Genomic DNA, 18,339 nt, shown 5'->3' on the forward strand with positions numbered 1-18,339 from the left:
TTTGGAGGAACTATTGGAGTAATTCTGGAGCAAACCTTGAGATATATTTGGAGGAAGTCAAAATAAAATCCCTGGAAGTATTACTGAAGAAGCCTTGAAAGGAAATTCTTAAAAACGGTTGGAAGAACAACGAGTACAATTTCAGCATAAATCCCTGAAAAAAAAATCAGAGGGGGTTGTGTATGCTTTAAGGTATTTCTGCAATTGAAATTTTAGAAAAAAAACTTATCCTAACGGTCTCTTGCAAGCATCTCTAAAAAAAACTGGACATTTGTGGATGTCTTGGAGAATTACCCAGAAAGATTGAACAAAATAACAAAATAGATACAAATAATAGGAAGTTCTTTAAAAAAAACCAGCACATACATTCTGTAGAAATGTTTAATAAATAAAATTCGTTCTAAATTGGCAGGTAGAAATTATCACTCCGGTTCAAACCCACCCTTTTAAGTCGTTGGGATCACACTTTGAGCTTGTAGCTAGAGGAACTTGACTAATGGGAAAAATACACATTTCAAAAAAGTGGAAACACGATTTTTGAACGCAACAATCCATCCAAGAAGGAAAATGTCATCAATCACCTGGTCATTTAGAGTTCCACCTTTGTCGATTCAGAGCTTTCCGAAGATTCACTCGGACTGGCTTCCGATTCCACTGTCTCATTTGGTTCGTTGGGTTCGTCTTTGGAAATAACTGAAAATGAAAACCATTACGATAGGATAAATAGAAAAATGCAAATAGTTCAAAAGTTTGTTCAGATTTATTAAAAAAGAGAGTACTTTTTGTCACTATTGCGTAGAACTACCACGTGAAACATTCCGGCTTTGGTAATTAATGTGGGTTTGTCGTAATCGTAATTGAATCAAATGCATGTTGCAAAATTCTCTCTCAGCTGCACCAGCTACTTAATATTTCTCCTCTAATCTATGAATTGGACTTCATGGTGGAAGTGGACCATTCGGTATAATGGCTATTTGCAATAACGAAAATTATATCACTTCTTTCAAAATATGCCTATTCATGATGAAAAAACGCTATGCCAAATGACTGTTATGATAAATTTATTTAATGTCAAATGGCCCTGACCCTTCATGATAATGAATGCAAAATTAAAACGTATTAAAAATTAAAACGTATTAAAAATTAAAACGGTGGCATCAATGGCATAACTTGTTAAAACTCAATTCCTGACTTTCTGTGGCCTAACTTTAAGTGCTACTACACGCGATCAAAGGAAGAACCCATTTGCAGCTAATGGCCATTCTAAACGACCACAGTCTATCTATCCGCCCGAATGCCCAGCATCTACTGTTGCAGTAATTCTTCGAGTATCTTTGGTGACGGGGCCGGAGTGCCTTGCGGTTCCGTGTTCAGCCAGTACTCCGATACGGATATGTAGACGGCCACGGCAAGGCCGACGAGAGCCGCCAGCCAGGTCGAACTTTGCAGTACGATGCACGTGGCTATGCACAGACCCAGGTAGGTCAGATAGCGAGTGAATGCCACGTACTGGTTGCGCTTCTCGCTCGACACATCTACGATATGGGGAGAAAGAGGATTCAGATTTGACTTAACCGACACGCGAAATGAGCGATGGGATTAATGCGAACACAATCGAACAAAAAAAAAACGAGGGAGGGAAGCAGCTGGCAAAGCTAAGAGGAATCATGCAAAATGAATCGGATTTATGCGAGCAGTAACATCAAGGCTGGTAGTGATTTAATGTCTAAAAAAGAGGAACTTTAGAGGCCACATGTCGAAAAAAGAGAGCCAACAGGAAATAGAGAATACTGGCTTTTATAAAAATGCTTTAGAGAAGATTGATATTACGCCAACACTTTTTACTTATTCTTTATTCTATATTTTTACTTTATCAAAAAAATCCCAAGTTAGGAATTCATCCAAGGATTCTTTTATAAATTTCAGAAGACATTTCTCCAAAATTTCGTCTAGGATACCTTCAAGAACATCCTAGAGAGATTCAAAAAGTGATCAAGTCTCTGTAGGAAAAAAAAACCTGCTACTAGCCTTGTTAACATAGGATTGGACGCAAAATTAAAAATCAAAACGATGATATGCAGTTCAAAGCAACTTACCTGTGCACATTCCGTCCCGAAGCTCGTATCCATCAGTGCACTTCTTGCACATGTCTGGACCATCGCCATCGCATCCGTCACACGATTTATCACACTCTGCAATGGAAAAAGTGCATCAAAATTCGTAGATTTCCCTAATCTTCCCAAGGAACTTACCTAAACAACTGAACGATCCCTCGTTGTTCACACAAAACTGCTGCTTAGTGCAGGTGTTGGCCGTGATGCACTCATCAATATCCGTGCATCCACCTCGCTGGCTGTCCATGATCCAGCCACTCCGGCAAACGCGACAAGCTGCAATTTTAAGTTGATAAATCCATCAATCAGTGTGCATTGGATAGTATTGTTCTACTGACGGACGTTTTGAAACTACATAAAGCATAGTGATAATTCTTCATGGACACCGTTTTGAGATAAACACTCCTTAAAAGTCACTTCCATATTTATTCATTGGATATGGTTGTATTGAGAGTGCGCAATGGACCGATGCACTAGTTCACTATCTGACGTTTGAGCGGTGCCGTGTTATTTATGTGACCATGGCAACAAGTGAATTCGGCATCGCTCAAACGTCAAATTCGTGAACTCGTGCACAGGTCCATGGACCGATGCACGAGTTCACTATCTGACGTTTGAGCGGTGCCGTGTTATTTACGTGACCATGGCAACTAATGAATTCGGCACCGCTCAAACGTCAAATTAGTGAACTCGTGCATTGATCCATGGACCGATGCACGAGTTCACTATTTGACGTTTGAGCGGTGCCGTGTTATTTACGGGACCATGGCAACGAGTGAATTCGGCACCGCTCAAACGTCAAATTAGTGAACTCGTGCAAAGGTCCATAAGAACGTTCAGTTCGGTTGACGATTACAGTAAAAGAGAAAGTTTATTTCATTAAACTTCAACTAGCCTACTATGATGAAGACCACTACATTAACGTAGTTATGGTTGAACGGTCCAACGTATCACGGATGTAATGGTGCCGGACTGGGAGGGAGGCACCGATACTACACACGAAATATAAAACAACGTTATTTTGAACTGCAAGATAACTCCAGCTTGCCAACAACAATCAAGGCAGGCTTCGAGAAAATCGGTAGTTTCCTTTTGTTGTGCACCTTTGATCTTTCCTGACAAACATGAAAAAAGGGCCACAGTTTTCTATGCACTAAATATTCATTTTCATTGGAAAAAGTAAAACGATGCGTTTTTCAATGCTTTATGTTCAATCAGATTAAATGGTGCTCACGTGACATTACTTGCGTTGTGTGCATGAATTGATTTTCATTCGATTTTTATCACTTTTGAAGAAATACGAAAATGTGTTTTAATCAGTTACGCGCTTTTTTCATGTTAGTCCAATGTTTGAGATCTGGGCTCACAGTGACAGTTCGTGACAGCGGAATCTCGGCTCACTATGACGTACAGAAATTTTGTATTGGTTTCTCCCTCCCAGGTGCCGGATATCAATACGTTTTGTTCAGGGTGTGTATCCCCCGTTCCGCGCAATACAAATCGTGCTTTGATTGTCGCAACGCAGCTCACCGAACTGTGAAATGAGTCCTCGCAACCAAGATGCCTCTTGTACGGCAGCAGACAAGGGTATGTACTCCGCGTCTCACGTGGAGAGTGATACGGTAGTCTGGCGCTTACAGTTCCACACTGAACGAAAGCTTCTGCCGTGTAATGAATGATTTGTAATTCACATGGCTACCAATCTCCATATTCTTTATTTTGAATGAATATGGAACAATATGATGCATCCATCGTCAATTGAACGAAAATCATCCGATTCTAAGATGATTTCTTATCTATTTCCGTATGAATTTAAGCAGGTAGTTGAGTTATACTAATTGAAATGAATAACATCCGACTTCTGACGGATTGTAATTTCTTCCATGCCCCGAATCAAAAATCATTCAATTATCGTCTAAACTATCATACAAAAGTATAATTATCCTAGATAGAAAATCATCCTTGTTGACAGTATGGCGCAAGCAGCGTGGTCACTCCGAACTTCTTCGTAAATTTTGCAGGTAATTGCATTTTATGGTAGAATAATCCAAAGTTGTACCGTTCTTAAGCATTTGTTTACTCTTAGGCTCGTTTGATCGCCGATTCCTGAACCGCAAACCACTCAAACTCGAGGATTTTGAAGAATAAACAACTCAGCATGTATGCGGCAGGATGTCATCTTTTCCGGCAGTCAAGGATAATATTTATTTATGATCACTTACTCGATACATTGCTAATAAATCTCCAGGAATAGTGTAAGAAATAAACTATCTGTAATTTTATTTTATCTCTTTTAATTATTAATCAGCATGCAATGGGGTTTATTTACAGCAATGAATGATAATCATTTAAATTCATTCAGTTTCTAGAGGGATTGAAATCATTTCAAGATTGGATGATTTTCATTCGGTGCGATATGTAAACAGATGATTTCAACGAAGATGAAAATCATCCGGAATGTGTCTGAAAATAGGTATGGGGCTCGGATGAGGCAAAAATCATTCAATCAATGGCGGGAGATTTCGTTCAGTGCAGGATACTGCTTCTCCTTGCAACAGGAATACGTAACTCGTTGATCGTCTATCGTCGAGATTGGACGCCCAGTCCGCATCGGAATAATCAACGAGCTTCGAGTCGCCGGTCGCAGTTTATACTAATCTCATTGTTGTCATTTTTTCAGGTAGCGGAGTAGGTGCTTCACGGCTTCCCAGTACTTCGGCCCAGGACAGTTGATGAAACAACTTAGAAGCAGGGAGTGAAATTATCGGTCACGGCGATAATCATAAACCTATCGCTCAAGCCGATTTTTCAGAGGAAAGAGACGTGCGATAATATCCTACCCGTCCAGCACTGCTACACTGAACGAAATCTCCCGCCATTGATTGAATGATTTTTGCCTCATCCGAGCCCCATACCTATTTTCAGACACATTCCGGATGATTTTCATCTTCGTTGAAATCATCTGTTTACATATCGCACCGAATGAAAATCATCCAATCTTGAAATGATTTCAATCCCTCTAGAAACTGAATGAATTTAAATGATTATCATTCATTGCTGTAAATAAACCCCATTGCATGCTGATTAATAATTAAAAGAGATAAAATAAAATTACAGATAGTTTATTTCTTACACTATTCCTGGAGATTTATTAGCAATGTATCGAGTAAGTGATCATAAATAAATATTATCCTTGACTGCCGGAAAAGATGACATCCTGCCGCATACATGCTGAGTTGTTTATTCTTCAAAATCCTCGAGTTTGAGTGGTTTGCGGTTCAGGAATCGGCGATCAAACGAGCCTAAGAGTAAACAAATGCTTAAAAACGGTACAACTTTGGATTATTCTACCATAAAATGCAATTACCTGCAAAATTTACGAAGAAGTTCGGAGTGACCACGCTGCTTGCGCCATACTGTCAACAAGGATGATTTTCTATCTAGGATAATTATACTTTTGTATGATAGTTTAGACGATAATTGAATGATTTTTGATTCGGGGCATGGAAGAAATTACAATCCGTCAGAAGTCGGATGTTATTCATTTCAATTAGTATAACTCAACTACCTGCTTAAATTCATACGGAAATAGATAAGAAATCATCTTAGAATCGGATGATTTTCGTTCAATTGACGATGGATGCATCATATTGTTCCATATTCATTCAAAATAAAGAATATGGAGATTGGTAGCCATGTGAATTACAAATCATTCATTACACGGCAGAAGCTTTCGTTCAGTGTAGAGTGTGCTCTCGCGAAATCTGCAGCAGCGAATTTATTTTATCACCAGCAACGAGAAGTTGGCTTTTTCTTTTATACTCTTGTTTCGTCGTTTTGAGTGTCCTTCGCTTCCGCATGTAGCTTTTATATACCAAGTTTCTCTCCCCCTTCGTTCAGCTGGCGTGGTCGAGTGGTTATGGTGCGCGCGCGCTCTGAAAACGTTTTTGCTCATGGTCATGGGTTCGAATCCCGTCGGTGGCAAACATTTTTGTAATTTACCTTGTGATAATTATCGCGATAAGTTCAGAGCCGATAAAGTTGAATCAGTGCATATGATCGGATCGATCTTGGTTTTTCGTCAGTACAATGATCAACAATTATAGCAGTTTACGAAATCTGTTTCTCGCAGATAAAGGCGGAAACTAATTGTCGGGTTGCTTAAAAATGCCTTTTTTCGTCTAATTTCCGCGATAATGTCATTCACTGCTCAGAAGGTTCACGGCGAAGAGAATATCCGGACGCGTACATTGTGCAAGATACATCAAGCAACCAACGGCTTCTTGGTACGGGATATTCTCCATCCGCTTGGCCGTAGTCTTGGGCGACATCTTCTTAGACAGTTTTTCGGCTACCTTCATCGGAGTTGTGACGGGTTTCGTATCTTGCATACTGAACCGCTGCAAAATAGAATTGACGTATGCTTTTTGGTCCAACGGCACTGAACGTTCCGTACGGGAGATGCCGGATGCCCAAGCTGTTGACCGCAGGTTCTATATCCTTCATCCGGAATGTACTCCTCAGCTTGGCCTTCAGGTTGTTCTTCAGCGCTTCGTCGTTGCAGAAAATCAAAACGTCGTCGATATACATCGCGACTAACAATATAGAAATCGCGATTGTTTGTGTCCTACAGTCTTAGCACGGACGCTAAGGAAATTAGAAAAATTGCGTCAACTTAGACGGGCATCAACTAATTATTTTTTTACGCCGTGAAAAAATGCCTTATTTGCTTTTATTTGTGATTCAAACTTATTCTAAATCATAGTAGCATCAAATGGCAGTAAAAGTTGCTGCAATATTAAAGTGTATTCCCATATATAAATAATTTTGTATGAAATGCACGGAATTAGGCAATGCGCTGAATTAGGGCACTTTGCGGCACCGTAATCCGGGGGCAAATTGATCACCAGTGCCGTAGCGTGCTATTGGCCAGGTTGGCACTCGCCAAGGGCGCCAGGCTATAGGGGGCGCCAAAATGGGAAATTTAATGACTTATAATAAATAACCCTTAACAACTAATATCATATAAAAATACTAGGCCAGTATTGAACAATATTTTAGGCAGGATTCTTTGGTATTAGTTTACAATGTTTTTACAGAATATCAAGCCAAACATTTTCATTGAATCTAAATGAAAGTTTTGATTGAATGGAGGACGCAATCACAGAATCCTGGAAAAGATCATCAGATAATTATGTAACATTGAGATTAGAGCAAGAGTGAAAACCATTGGAATAGAATATATTTGTAATAACTAAAATTTTGTTTTGTTTCTCCAAAACAATGATCTGGATTGACTGATAAACATTTGAGTCCGTACAGAATTTTTCGTAACATTGATTGACAACATTTGCTATTTAACTATTTTTTTGCTTTTTTTTATAAAACTTATAGAGGATACCTTGATAAGATTTCTTTAGAAATCTTCTTTTGATCTCTTCAACTATTTCATGAAAACAAAACTTAAACTTTTCTACACAAATTCGTTTCCTAAATTTTAAACTTTTTTACACAACTTAATGCGCTATTACTCCTCTTATTCTTAAAAATAATTATTTATGTTTGATATAGTTTTCCTTCATGTTTGACGTTTCTCATTAACGCCATCTACAAGTCTTGCTGCACATGAACGTATTTCGTGCAACTTAGCCACCAGATGATAATTGTGTGAAGTGGACGATGGATTTCAAAGGACACTGTTCTAAATGTGACGTCTGTTTATTTGTGGTTGAATTTATTTGATCTTTATCATGACACATTTTTAAAAATTTTGATGGACAATTCTTACAGAAAACGCCCTATAATTTTAAGAAGTGTCCTTGAAAATTTTCTGGAATTTCACGTCAACTTGTAAAAAAATAATAAGGGGCGCCCAAATGGCGGTTTGCCAAGGGCGCCATGAGGCCACGCTACGGCTCTGTTGATCACTGGGGTGAATTTGATCAAGTCGGTACCAAATAGCATTTTCTTTCAAGGATGCTTAATACATCGTTGTCATCACAGACATTTAGGGGGATCAGTAGCCTTGAGGTAAGCGGAAGGTCATGGGTTCAATTCCCAGCCCCTCCACAAAAAAAAACCCGTCCAGCCACCAGAAGACGCCGCACGGAGGACCGTGCTTTGGGGAGCACATCCATCCTCCGTCAGTATCAGATGGTGACTGAGACAAACTGACCCACTTCGCAGGCAGGTAGCCTCAAACGACTCAGGAACACGGCAAAACGAACCACCGCAAGAGCAATGGACGATGGCTTATGGAAATCGATTGGACTAACAGCAGAGCACTCTCCTACCTGCTGGGTGTGAGAGAGCAAAAGAGTAGAAGAGAGTGAAAGCTGATACAAATATAGATTAGTTAAAAAAATATCTGTATCGATAAAGAAGATACAGATCAACTGATTCCGGCACAGTAGTGGCCACAAGCACGGAGTGCCTTAAAAAAAAACACAGACATTCAATGTTTTCTAGTTTATAGATGTCTAATTATGCTTTTAAACTGTTTTTTTTTATAGTCAGTTTTGCCTAGAAATATTCACAGTTTTTGAAGGTGTAGGCGACACTGTTGGAAATGTCGGTACTAAACAATCTGCTGGTGCTAAACCTGCATGCAAACATTGAGTGTTAAAAAAAACCGATTACATAAACTGATAGAGATCAATGAAGTATTGATTTTACCGAAATAACTTTGACAATATTTGGATTCCAAAGGATAACATTACAAAAAGTTGTGAAATAATGATCAATTTGCCCCCGGTTTACGGCACACGAATTCTCTCTGCTCTTGGGAGTTTTTTAAAAACTACCTAAAGCAATAAAACAGTACTTTTCAGTGCTAAAATTAAAAAACGGTACTTTTCAGTGCTACTAAAACAGTACTTTTCTGTACTATTTTTTCTACTATTGATCCCTTTACGATCCTTGCTTGCAGTGTTGATAGACTCACACTCAAAATCTCAATCAATACGCTCTCCCGTGAGAGCAAACTCATTAGAGATCTGCTTCGCAAATCTCACGCTTGAGATTTTGATGCAAAATCAACTCAATCAACTCAAACCGTAAAAAATGATTCAGTCGCATAACCCGGCAAAAACTCGTGAAACCCGAATGTTGTTGTTTACGTCAGAAAGGATTAACATATTTTTACCAGACTAACAAGAAAATATTGCCGTGTGTGAGTTAACTGTGGAAATACGAGACAATGAGTTAAAAAGATGAGCCACCTCATCCATGATTTTTGGACTGCTGAGTTGCATGATTGACAACTCACGAATGAAAAATCTCAAGCGTGAGTTGTGAGAAATTGAGTTTTTCGCAACACTGCTTGCTTGGACCCGTGCCTTCGATTTTTCGTTGGACCCATTGGCGAAAGCTAGCGGTGGTAATCCTTCTTGGACACCGTCTTGGGAAAAAACCTCTTAGGAGGTCACGTCTAAACATGGTTGCAACTACTAATAAAAGGAAGGGTGAATCTCTGAATTCACAACTTCCTTCCAAAAAAAAGTGGGATTTAAAACTGTCACTAAACGCGGCAAGAATGGAAAAAAGGACGTTTCTCCGGAATGCGAACTTTCTTCGAAGGGTGAAATGAATAATTGTATCGAAATGAGCAATCAGTTCGATGCTCTAGACAAATTTTCCGAACACCCAATCGAAGCAGCCTCTAGCCCAGGCTCTTTGATTCAAGTGAGGAAGCAAAGAGTGCCGCCTATCGTGGTCAGTTGTTCCGAATTTGGGGATTTTAGGCAGGAGATCTTGAACTCCATTAGGGGAATCAAGGTTTCCTTCCAAATCGCAAAGAAAGGAGACTGTCGCGTTTTGCCGGAAACTCTTATAGATCGCGAAATTCTTCTCAAACATCTTGAAGAGAAGAAGCACATTTTTTTTACTTATGACGACAAAACTGAACGTTTGTTCAAAGTTGTCTTGAAAGGTCTCTCAAGTGACTATAAGTCACCTGAAGAGATCAAAAATGGTATAAATGATTTACTTGGATTTTCCCCAGTCCAAGTAATCATTATGAAAAAGAGAACCCAATCTGGCATTGTTCGGAAAGGGCTTTCTCAAGAATATTATTTAGTTCACTTTAACAAAAAAGAACTAAATAATATTAAAGCTTTAGAAGAAGCTAAACTTATGTTCGACGTCCGTGTGACGTGGGAACATTTCCAGAAACCTGGAGGAAATTAACAGAACCCCACTCAGTGCCGTCGGTGCCAAAAGTGGGGTCATGGTACAAAAAATTGTCGCATGGATGCTAAATGCATGATTTGCGGAGGTTCTTCTCACGCCAAGGACGTCTGTCCAGTGAAGAAAGATACCGATAAGTTCTTAAGCGCCAATTGCAAGGACAATCATTAGTCAAATTTTTGGTCTTGCCTTCGCGCAAGAGAGCCGTTGAGGCTCGAGATGAAAGATAATATCCGTTACGATAACGATCGTTTCCGGAATTTCCCTGGTAGAGTATCGAGCAATGCTCATTTTTCAGTTAACGATCGCTTGATCATGAATCATACCCATCAGGAATATCATAATTATGCTCATTCACAAACTAATTTAAATCCGTCGGGTAACCGTTCGAATATTTTAAGGCTCAAGCATCCATTATTCAATCAATTCAATCATCAGCAATAATCAAAAATTAAAAATTAGTTTTTTCGTTTAAATTTCCATGAATCCACTTGAAAATCTATCATTGCTTTAGAGATATCTAGTGCAACGCAATGATAGATTTTCTTGACTATTGCTTCAATATTCTGCAAAAAAACTGGTTTTGAAAATTTGTGGAACGATGATGGTTATTTTCCTCTTAAATTGGAATGCTCGTTCTCTGAATGGTGAAAAAGACGAGCTGTTTAATTTTCTTACAGGTAATAACGTGCATATAACAGTTATTACCGAAACGTATTTAAAACCTGGATCTAAACTCAAAAGAGATCCTAACTGTTTTGTTTATCGTAATGATTGACTTGATGGGGCATGTGGGGGATTGCAATCATCATTCATAGGAGTATAAAACATCAACTGCTTTCGTCATTTGAATCTTTAGGTGTTTCTGTTGAAACACAGTCTGGTAAATATACTTTCATAGCTGCCTATTTGCCTTTTGAATGCTCTGGACAGCAAGTTAATTTGCTCCAAACTGACTTGCGAAAATTGACTCGCAATAAGTCAAAATTTTTTGTCATTGGTGACTTTAATGCCAAACATCGGTCATGGAATAATTCTCAAAGTAATTCCAACGGCAGAATTTTATTTGATGAGTGCTCTTCAGTATATTTCTCAATTCAATACCCTGATAGATGTAGGGCTTTCCTCTTCCTCTTCCTCTTCCTTTTCCTCTTCTAAAAATCCATCTACGATTGACTTGGTCTTAACCGACTCTAGTCATCTTTGTAGCCAATTAGTTACTCATGCTGATTTTGATTCTGATCATGACCTCGTTACATTTCAAATATCCCATGAAGCGATTCTCAATCCTATCAGCTCCACTTTCAATTATTTACGAGCCGACTGGAATATATATGAAACGTATGTTGACTCTAATTTTGATGTTAAGATTTCTTTAGAAACTAAACTTGATATTGACAATGCTTTTGAAACTTTAACAAATTCCATTGTTGAAGCCAGGAGCATTGCAGTTCCAAAATGTGAAGTAAAATTTGAATCCGTGATTATGACGATGAGGAGAAGGCAATTTCAACGCTCTCGCGATCCTGCTATGAAAGTTATATGGCAGGACTTGCAGAAAGAAATCAAGAAACGTTTTCCACAATTAAGAAACAATAATTTTGAAAATAAGATTTCCCAATTGGACTCAGAAGCCAATACCGGCATTGAAAAAGGAAAACAAATTATTACTAACTAATTGCGAAAAAGCTCAAAAAATTGCTATGCAGTTCGAAAGCGCGCACAATTTCAATTTAGGACTTACTAGTCCAATTGAAAATCAAGTTACTCAGGACTTCGAAAATATTCTCAATCAAGAGAACGTTTTCGAAAATGCCTGGAAGACTGATTTGGAAGAAGTGAGAACTATTATTAAAAAAATCAAAAATATGAAAGCTCCTGGCGATGATGGAATTTTCTACATCCTCATCAAGAAACTTCCAGTAAGTAGCTTATCATTCTTAGTTGATATATTTAACAAATGTTTTCAATTAGCATATTTTCCTGACAAATGGAACAATGCTAAGGTTGTTCCAGACAAAAATCCTGTAGAAGCTTCTAGCTATCGTCCAATCAGTTTGCTTTCCTCCATCAGTAAACTTTTTGAAAAGGTCATTTTGAACAGAATGATGGCCCACATCAACGAAAATTCAATTTTTGCCAAGAAACAGTTCGGATTCCGCCATGGACATTCGACCACTCATCAACTCTTACGTGTAACAAATTTGACCCGTTCCAACAAATCTGAAGGTTATTCTACTGGTCTTGCTCTTCTAGACATAGAAAAAGCATTCGACAGTGTTTGGCATGAAGGTTTGGTCGTAAAATTAAAAAACTTTAATTTTCCAACATACATTGTTAGAATAATTCAAAGTTATCTGTCAAATCGTACACTTCAGGTTAATTATCAGAACTCCAGGTCTGAAAGACTTCCTGTAAGAGCTGGTGTTCCTCAAGGCAGCATTTTGGGACCAATATTATACAATATTTTCACATCTGACTTACCTGAGTTATCTCAGGGATGTCAAAAATCCTTGTTTGCGGATGACACAGGCCTTTCCGCCAAAGGACGAAGTCTGCGTGTCATCTGTAGTCGATTGCAAAAAAGTTTGGATATTTTTTCTTCATACTTGCAAAAATGGAAGATTTCTCCTAATGTTTCCAAAACTCAACTAATAATATTCCCACATAAACCAAAAGCTCTTTATTTGAAACCTTCAAGTAGACATGTTGTCACGATGAGAGGGGTTCCGATAAATTGGTCAGATGAAGTTAAGTATCTAGGGCTCATGCTAGGAGATAAGAATTTAACATTCAAAAATCACATTGAGGGCATTCAAACCAAATGTAAGAAATATGTAAAATGTCTCTATCCCCTTTTTAATAGAAAATCAAAACTTTGTCTTAAGAACAAGCTTTTGATATTCAAACAAATTTTCAGGCCAGCCATGTTGTATGCTGTACCAATATGAACTAGCTGTTGTAATACCAGGAAGAAAGCTCTGCAGAGAATTCAAAATAAAATTTTGAAAATGATTCTGAGGCTTCCTCCCTGGTATAGTACCAATGAGTTACATAGAATATCCAATGTTGAAACATTGGAACAAATGTAATATTAATAATAATTTTAAACAAAAATCGTTGCAATATTCTATTGCCACGATTAATGCGTTACCTATATATTTGGGTTAAGTAAATAGAAAGCGTTTTTTACTTTTATAAGCAGGTGAAATCAACTCACCAGTAAAAATCTGAACTGCTACGGCAAATGAAATGTAATATATTGTTAACAAAATGTTTATAAAAGCTTAATTTTGTTTTACCAAATTAGTGTTGTCTGACATAGAACCCCTCGATATAAGAAATGAATGTTATGTTCAAAATGGTACTAATAAATAGAGATGTACCGAATAGCACTATTCGGCTTTCGGCCGAATACCGAATAGTTGAGAAATTATTATTCGGCCAAACGAATATTCGGCCGAACATTCGGCCGAATAATGACTCAATATTCGGCCGAATAAAACCCTTAATTTCGGTCGAATAACCTCTAGTTTTTAGATAGGGATAGCTTCCAAGGTAAAGCATCGATCGAAATGATCGTTTTAAGCTTTTGAAACCGTGTGAAGAAAAAACAAAAGTCAAAAGTTCTGAGGATTTATATTTCTAAAGTAAGGGATTTGTTTCTTATTGATTGCAGATTTGATCCATATGAATTTTTAAGGAACTAGGTTAATACGTCGCTTTATATCTCATCCGACTTCTGGAAGTGCTCCATATTAATTGGAAAAAATACATCGCATAGGGTCGGTGTTCCCTTAGTAGACAGTCCCCTATATTCGCACTAGTAGCTGTTTACGACCGTTTTCCTATAAATCGTTGCAAAATATTTTTTTACATGAAGGTCAGGAGCTATCTACCTAGTGATCCTTTATAGAGAGATAAGCGGAAGTAAAATGGAATTATTTGGCAACAGACCAGCAGTGCTGATTTTGCTCGGCGTCGAGAATAATATTGTAATACGGACATGACTTCCTCATTGATATAAAGTGTATTTTGTTTCGTTATAGATCTTTAAGCTACATATCAAAACTAATAAACAGCCGAAAAATTCAAAAACTAAAAATCGCATTGACAAAAATTCAAAAAAGTAAAACATTTCATTTTTTTTGCTTCATGCAAAATTACTTTTACCGAAATAATTTCAAGCGGTTTTCATTACTTCTCAAGAAAAGTTCAAAACAAACATAACGCATGTTCGTTTGGCTCACACTTTGACAGCTCTCGCTGCTCGATTGGCTCACACTTTGACAGAAATGTCAGCTTCCGCGAATCTCTCTTATAAAGGATTTCTATATCTACCTAAGTACCATTGATACAGCTCGATTTTGTTTAAGAAATGATTTTTTGCTTAAAATTCTAGGTAACTTGCACCTGCAGTACACCTATTGTTCCTATAGTAGAGAAACTTTGTTTTTTTTTTTGAATAAACTAAATGAAGAATTAAGAACTTTTTGGAATTATTCGACAGCCTTTCTATAAAGTAAAAATATAAAAGTTTTGTAAAAATACGATTATGTTTTTTTTTTGTTTGCCTACGCCGTAAAGCTATTGGAACAGGAATTAGAAATAGTGCTACTCTGAGAGAGAGGAGACAGCTGGCTTAGATTGCGTGCTCCCAAAAGTCAAGGGAACCTGTCATCAACTGTCACTGGAAAACCGCACATTCGAAGGCCAGATCGTTAAAAACCGTCCAAATTTGGCCAAAATAAAACGGGATATAACTGAAAATTTTGATTGTTTTCTTGTGCTCTCGCATATAAAATCGTTGTTTATTTAAATCAGTGATTCCCAAAGTGGGCGAATTCGCCCCCCGGGGGGCGATTTTCAGGTCCAGGGGGGCGATAATTTGTAATTCGGAATCTGGGGGGCGAAAACAGTAGAAAGGGGGCGAATCCTTTGGTGCTTCCTTCTAATGACTTAACCGTCCACTGGAAGTATTAACGTGTTGGTGTGGTGGCTTAAAATAACTTGGCTAGATAGTCAATCATCATACTTTAGTATTATCCATTCATTTTTTTCTACTTCTAAAAGACGAATGTGCATCTAAGAATTTTCCCGATCGATAACGTTGATCTCAATAATTCATGGTTACAGATATCATTAGAAGCATTTTTGAAGTAAAGTATGTGAGAGTTCATAACAATCGTCATACTAAGTTTACTTGCACAAGCTTGGCAATGCAAATCTCGGATTTATAATTTCATCCGAGATTCAGCTAGCAAAATGCCTTCGTTACGAAGGTTACAAAGCATGATTCAATGATACTGGGCTTGTATTTCCTGAGATTGAACAGCAGGATATAGAGCAACATTGCTTCGATTATCGCAGTTTAGTGAAAAGCCTGTAAACTACGGACTTTTGCTAACGTATTTCGGACAGATTTTGTTGATATTAATTACTAAAGTATTATAATAGATTTGTTGATTTTTGAAAGTCTATAAATGTGATAGTTTTTACATTACTCATTTATATATATGCGAGTCGAGAACATGTTTATCACATTTTAAGTACTACACCAGTCAACTTTACATTTTGACCAATTTACGGTACACTTATGCTAAGATATTGATAAAAACTTCAACATAGCATAGCTTTTAATTTAAATATTTATACTACGTATGGGACGGTGGGCGGCTGCCACACGATATACGAATGCGAAAATGGAAATTTTAGCAAAGAAAGGTGTCAGTCAATAACTGTGGAAGTTCTCATTGAACACTAAGCTGAGAAGCAGAATCTGTCCAAGTGAGGGCGTAATGCCAAGAAGAAGAAGAATATGGGGGGCGATTCTAAAATATGTTGGTCTCAAGGGGGCGAAAGTGAAAAAAGTTTGGGAAACACTGATTTAAATATTTGTGCTCTTCGAACCATTGTGCAATCCATGCAAGATGAGTGAAATATTGAATGGCTTGTATATTGAGCAACATCGTAATGCCGTAGAACGGAAAAATTCTCACATTTTTAAACATTTAGCATCACACTCCGTCCATGGAATCCATCAAAAGGAAAATTTGATGTATCATCACTTGAATAAATTATTTTTTTTTTAAATTTTCCTTCGTATGAAACATACTGTTTTGTTACAATTTATTTTATTTTGTTATTATTCGGTCACTATTCGGCCTATTCGGCCGAATAACATATTCCATTATTCGGCAGACCGAATATTCGGCAAAATCAAAATAATCGAGATATTCGGCCCGAATATTCGGCCGGCCGAATATTCGGTACATCTCTACTAATAAATTTGAAAAAATAAATCGAATGTAAAAAATAGGAAGTAAAATCAATAAAATAGCCCCAGTTCACTCACCATTCGGTCCCGCTCCGGTGCAACCTCCGGCGGCGCAAGCCTTATGGCACCTCGAGCAGAGCAGCTTCCCCTCGTCGCGAAATGCCTCGTAGTGCTCCGGCCCACAACTGTCGCAATTGTCCCCACCGTAGCCCTCCTCGCAGGCACACTTCCCGTTTCCCTTCCGGGTCCCATTGCCCTTGCATTTCCCATTGCCGAAGCAACTCGGGCACGGGTCACAGTTCGGACCATAGAATCCATCCGGGCAGCAAACCTGGGCCTGCTCCACGCACAACCACTGATGCAAATCCGGCTGCGCGGTCTGATGCTCCTTCCACCACTCCTCGATCTGCGGTTCGTGTTCCTCGGCCAGAAGGTGGCATTGATCCTCTCCTCGGCCCACATCTCGGCACAGACCCTCCTGGATCTCCACCAACCGGAGTTCACTGGTTTTGTAGCTTCCGAGACGTTCCTCCTCCCAAGCGGCATCACCGCCATCGTGTTTGGACCGTTCCGTACGTTTCATTCCGTCCCGGAAGGAATTCACCAGAACCGTACAGGCACGACATGGTGGCAACTTCTCGGACTTTTGCCGGTCCTTTTTGGACTTAGCCAAATTGGGCACCCCCTCCGGAGGGACGTCAGCTTCCGATAGCTGCGCGTACACGGAAAGGGTCACTAGAATAAAGGACACCAGCAATCGGTTCGGCCTCATTCCTGAACCTACGACGACGGTGGATGCGGATCTGCAAAATAATCAATAACACGTCAGTGCTTTTAGTGCAGGTGAACTTCCTGCCATGTAGAGATTTCGAAGATTATCAGGAAAACTTGAATTTCCATCAAAACCGATTGTTTAGCGCAAAGTTTACTCACCTGCCAAGAACTTCTAATTCATAAAAAGTAGAATTTCAATCGATTATTTTCGGAAATTTTCACACTAAAATTTTTGCAGACCCTGAGCCGGACGAGATGCGGAAGAAGACAACAAAATAAAACACGGAACGATTTGACAGCTGCACTGACGTGTTCTTCTGCGGTTCTTTTTGCGAGAGAGCGCTTGCAAACTCGCTGGGACCAAATCGAGAAGGAATGGCGCGCAGTGGTTCGAAATCGAGCCAATTTCTTTTTAACAATATTGTCGGTAAAAAAGTTTGATTCGGTTCTCGCATAACTTCTGATCTCGCCCTAAAAGCCATTGGTAACCATGTGTGTAGCTCGTTGTTTCTGAGCATTTAAATGGATTTTCATGCTATTTAACAACGCTATGGGGAAGAAAGGATCGTTATCTACCTGCCCGTGATGTTTGTTTGGATGCTTATTCTTTCTTTTGCTCAGAAACAACGAGCTACACACGTAGCTACCAATGGCTTTTAGGGCGTTATCTCAGAGTATGCGAGGGTTTTTCACCGAAGCTGGATTTTTCTCAGAACCTATGCGAGATACCTACACAGCAAAAAAAGTTGTTGAATATTACATCGAAACCGCTGCAACCAAGTCGTTCCCTCGGTCGTGTTATATTACACAGCCCGACGTACTCGCGAGCGATTGGTGTAATAAATGCGACCGATGTAATTTGTCCGATGTAATAATTTCTACGTACACAATACGATGTAATCGATGCGATGTAGTATGAGAGCTATGTAATCTGAGCGATTCAAAAAAAAAAGTGATCACAAGTTTTGCTCAATGGTTGATTAAACT

The 18,339-nt window shown here is 38.7% G+C and overlaps 1 protein-coding gene across 2 annotated transcripts; it reads right to left on the bottom strand.

Moving 5' to 3' along the window:
• Window positions 1–407: 407 nt before the first annotated feature.
• LOC5577190 (cysteine-rich with EGF-like domain protein 2) lies at window positions 408–17,657 on the bottom strand. Of its 2 annotated transcripts, none has more exons than XM_021846020.1 (5): window positions 17,512–17,657; window positions 16,657–17,381; window positions 2,253–2,390; window positions 2,097–2,192; window positions 408–693 (listed from the first exon to the last, which is right to left on the bottom strand). In XM_021846020.1, the coding sequence occupies exons 2-5, from the start codon at window positions 17,348–17,350 to the stop codon at window positions 590–592; spliced, it is 1,032 nt and encodes a 343-aa protein (XP_021701712.1). In that variant the 5' UTR covers window positions 17,351–17,381; window positions 17,512–17,657; the 3' UTR covers window positions 408–589. The 2 variants fall into 2 exon arrangements, with proteins under 2 accessions (XP_021701712.1, XP_021701711.1); XM_021846019.1 differs by lacking the exon at window positions 408–693 and adding an exon at window positions 739–1,535.
• Window positions 17,658–18,339: the final 682 nt, after the last annotated feature.

The sequence above is a fragment of the Aedes aegypti genome, chromosome 2 (assembly GCF_002204515.2).
Source record: "Aedes aegypti strain LVP_AGWG chromosome 2, AaegL5.0 Primary Assembly, whole genome shotgun sequence".
Taxonomy (NCBI): domain Eukaryota; kingdom Metazoa; phylum Arthropoda; class Insecta; order Diptera; family Culicidae; genus Aedes; species Aedes aegypti.

Coding starts and splice junctions, on each gene's coding strand:
- LOC5577190 (XM_021846019.1), bottom strand. CDS start 17,350: ATGAGGCCGAACCGATTGCTGGTGTCCTTTATTCTAGTGACCCTTTCC. Junction 2,391..16,656: donor CACCGGAGCGGGACCGAATG/GTGAGTGAACTG, acceptor TTAAAATTGCAG/CTTGTCGCGTTTGCCGGAGT. Junction 2,193..2,252: donor GGGATCGTTCAGTTGTTTAG/GTAAGTTCCTTG, acceptor TTTCCATTGCAG/AGTGTGATAAATCGTGTGAC.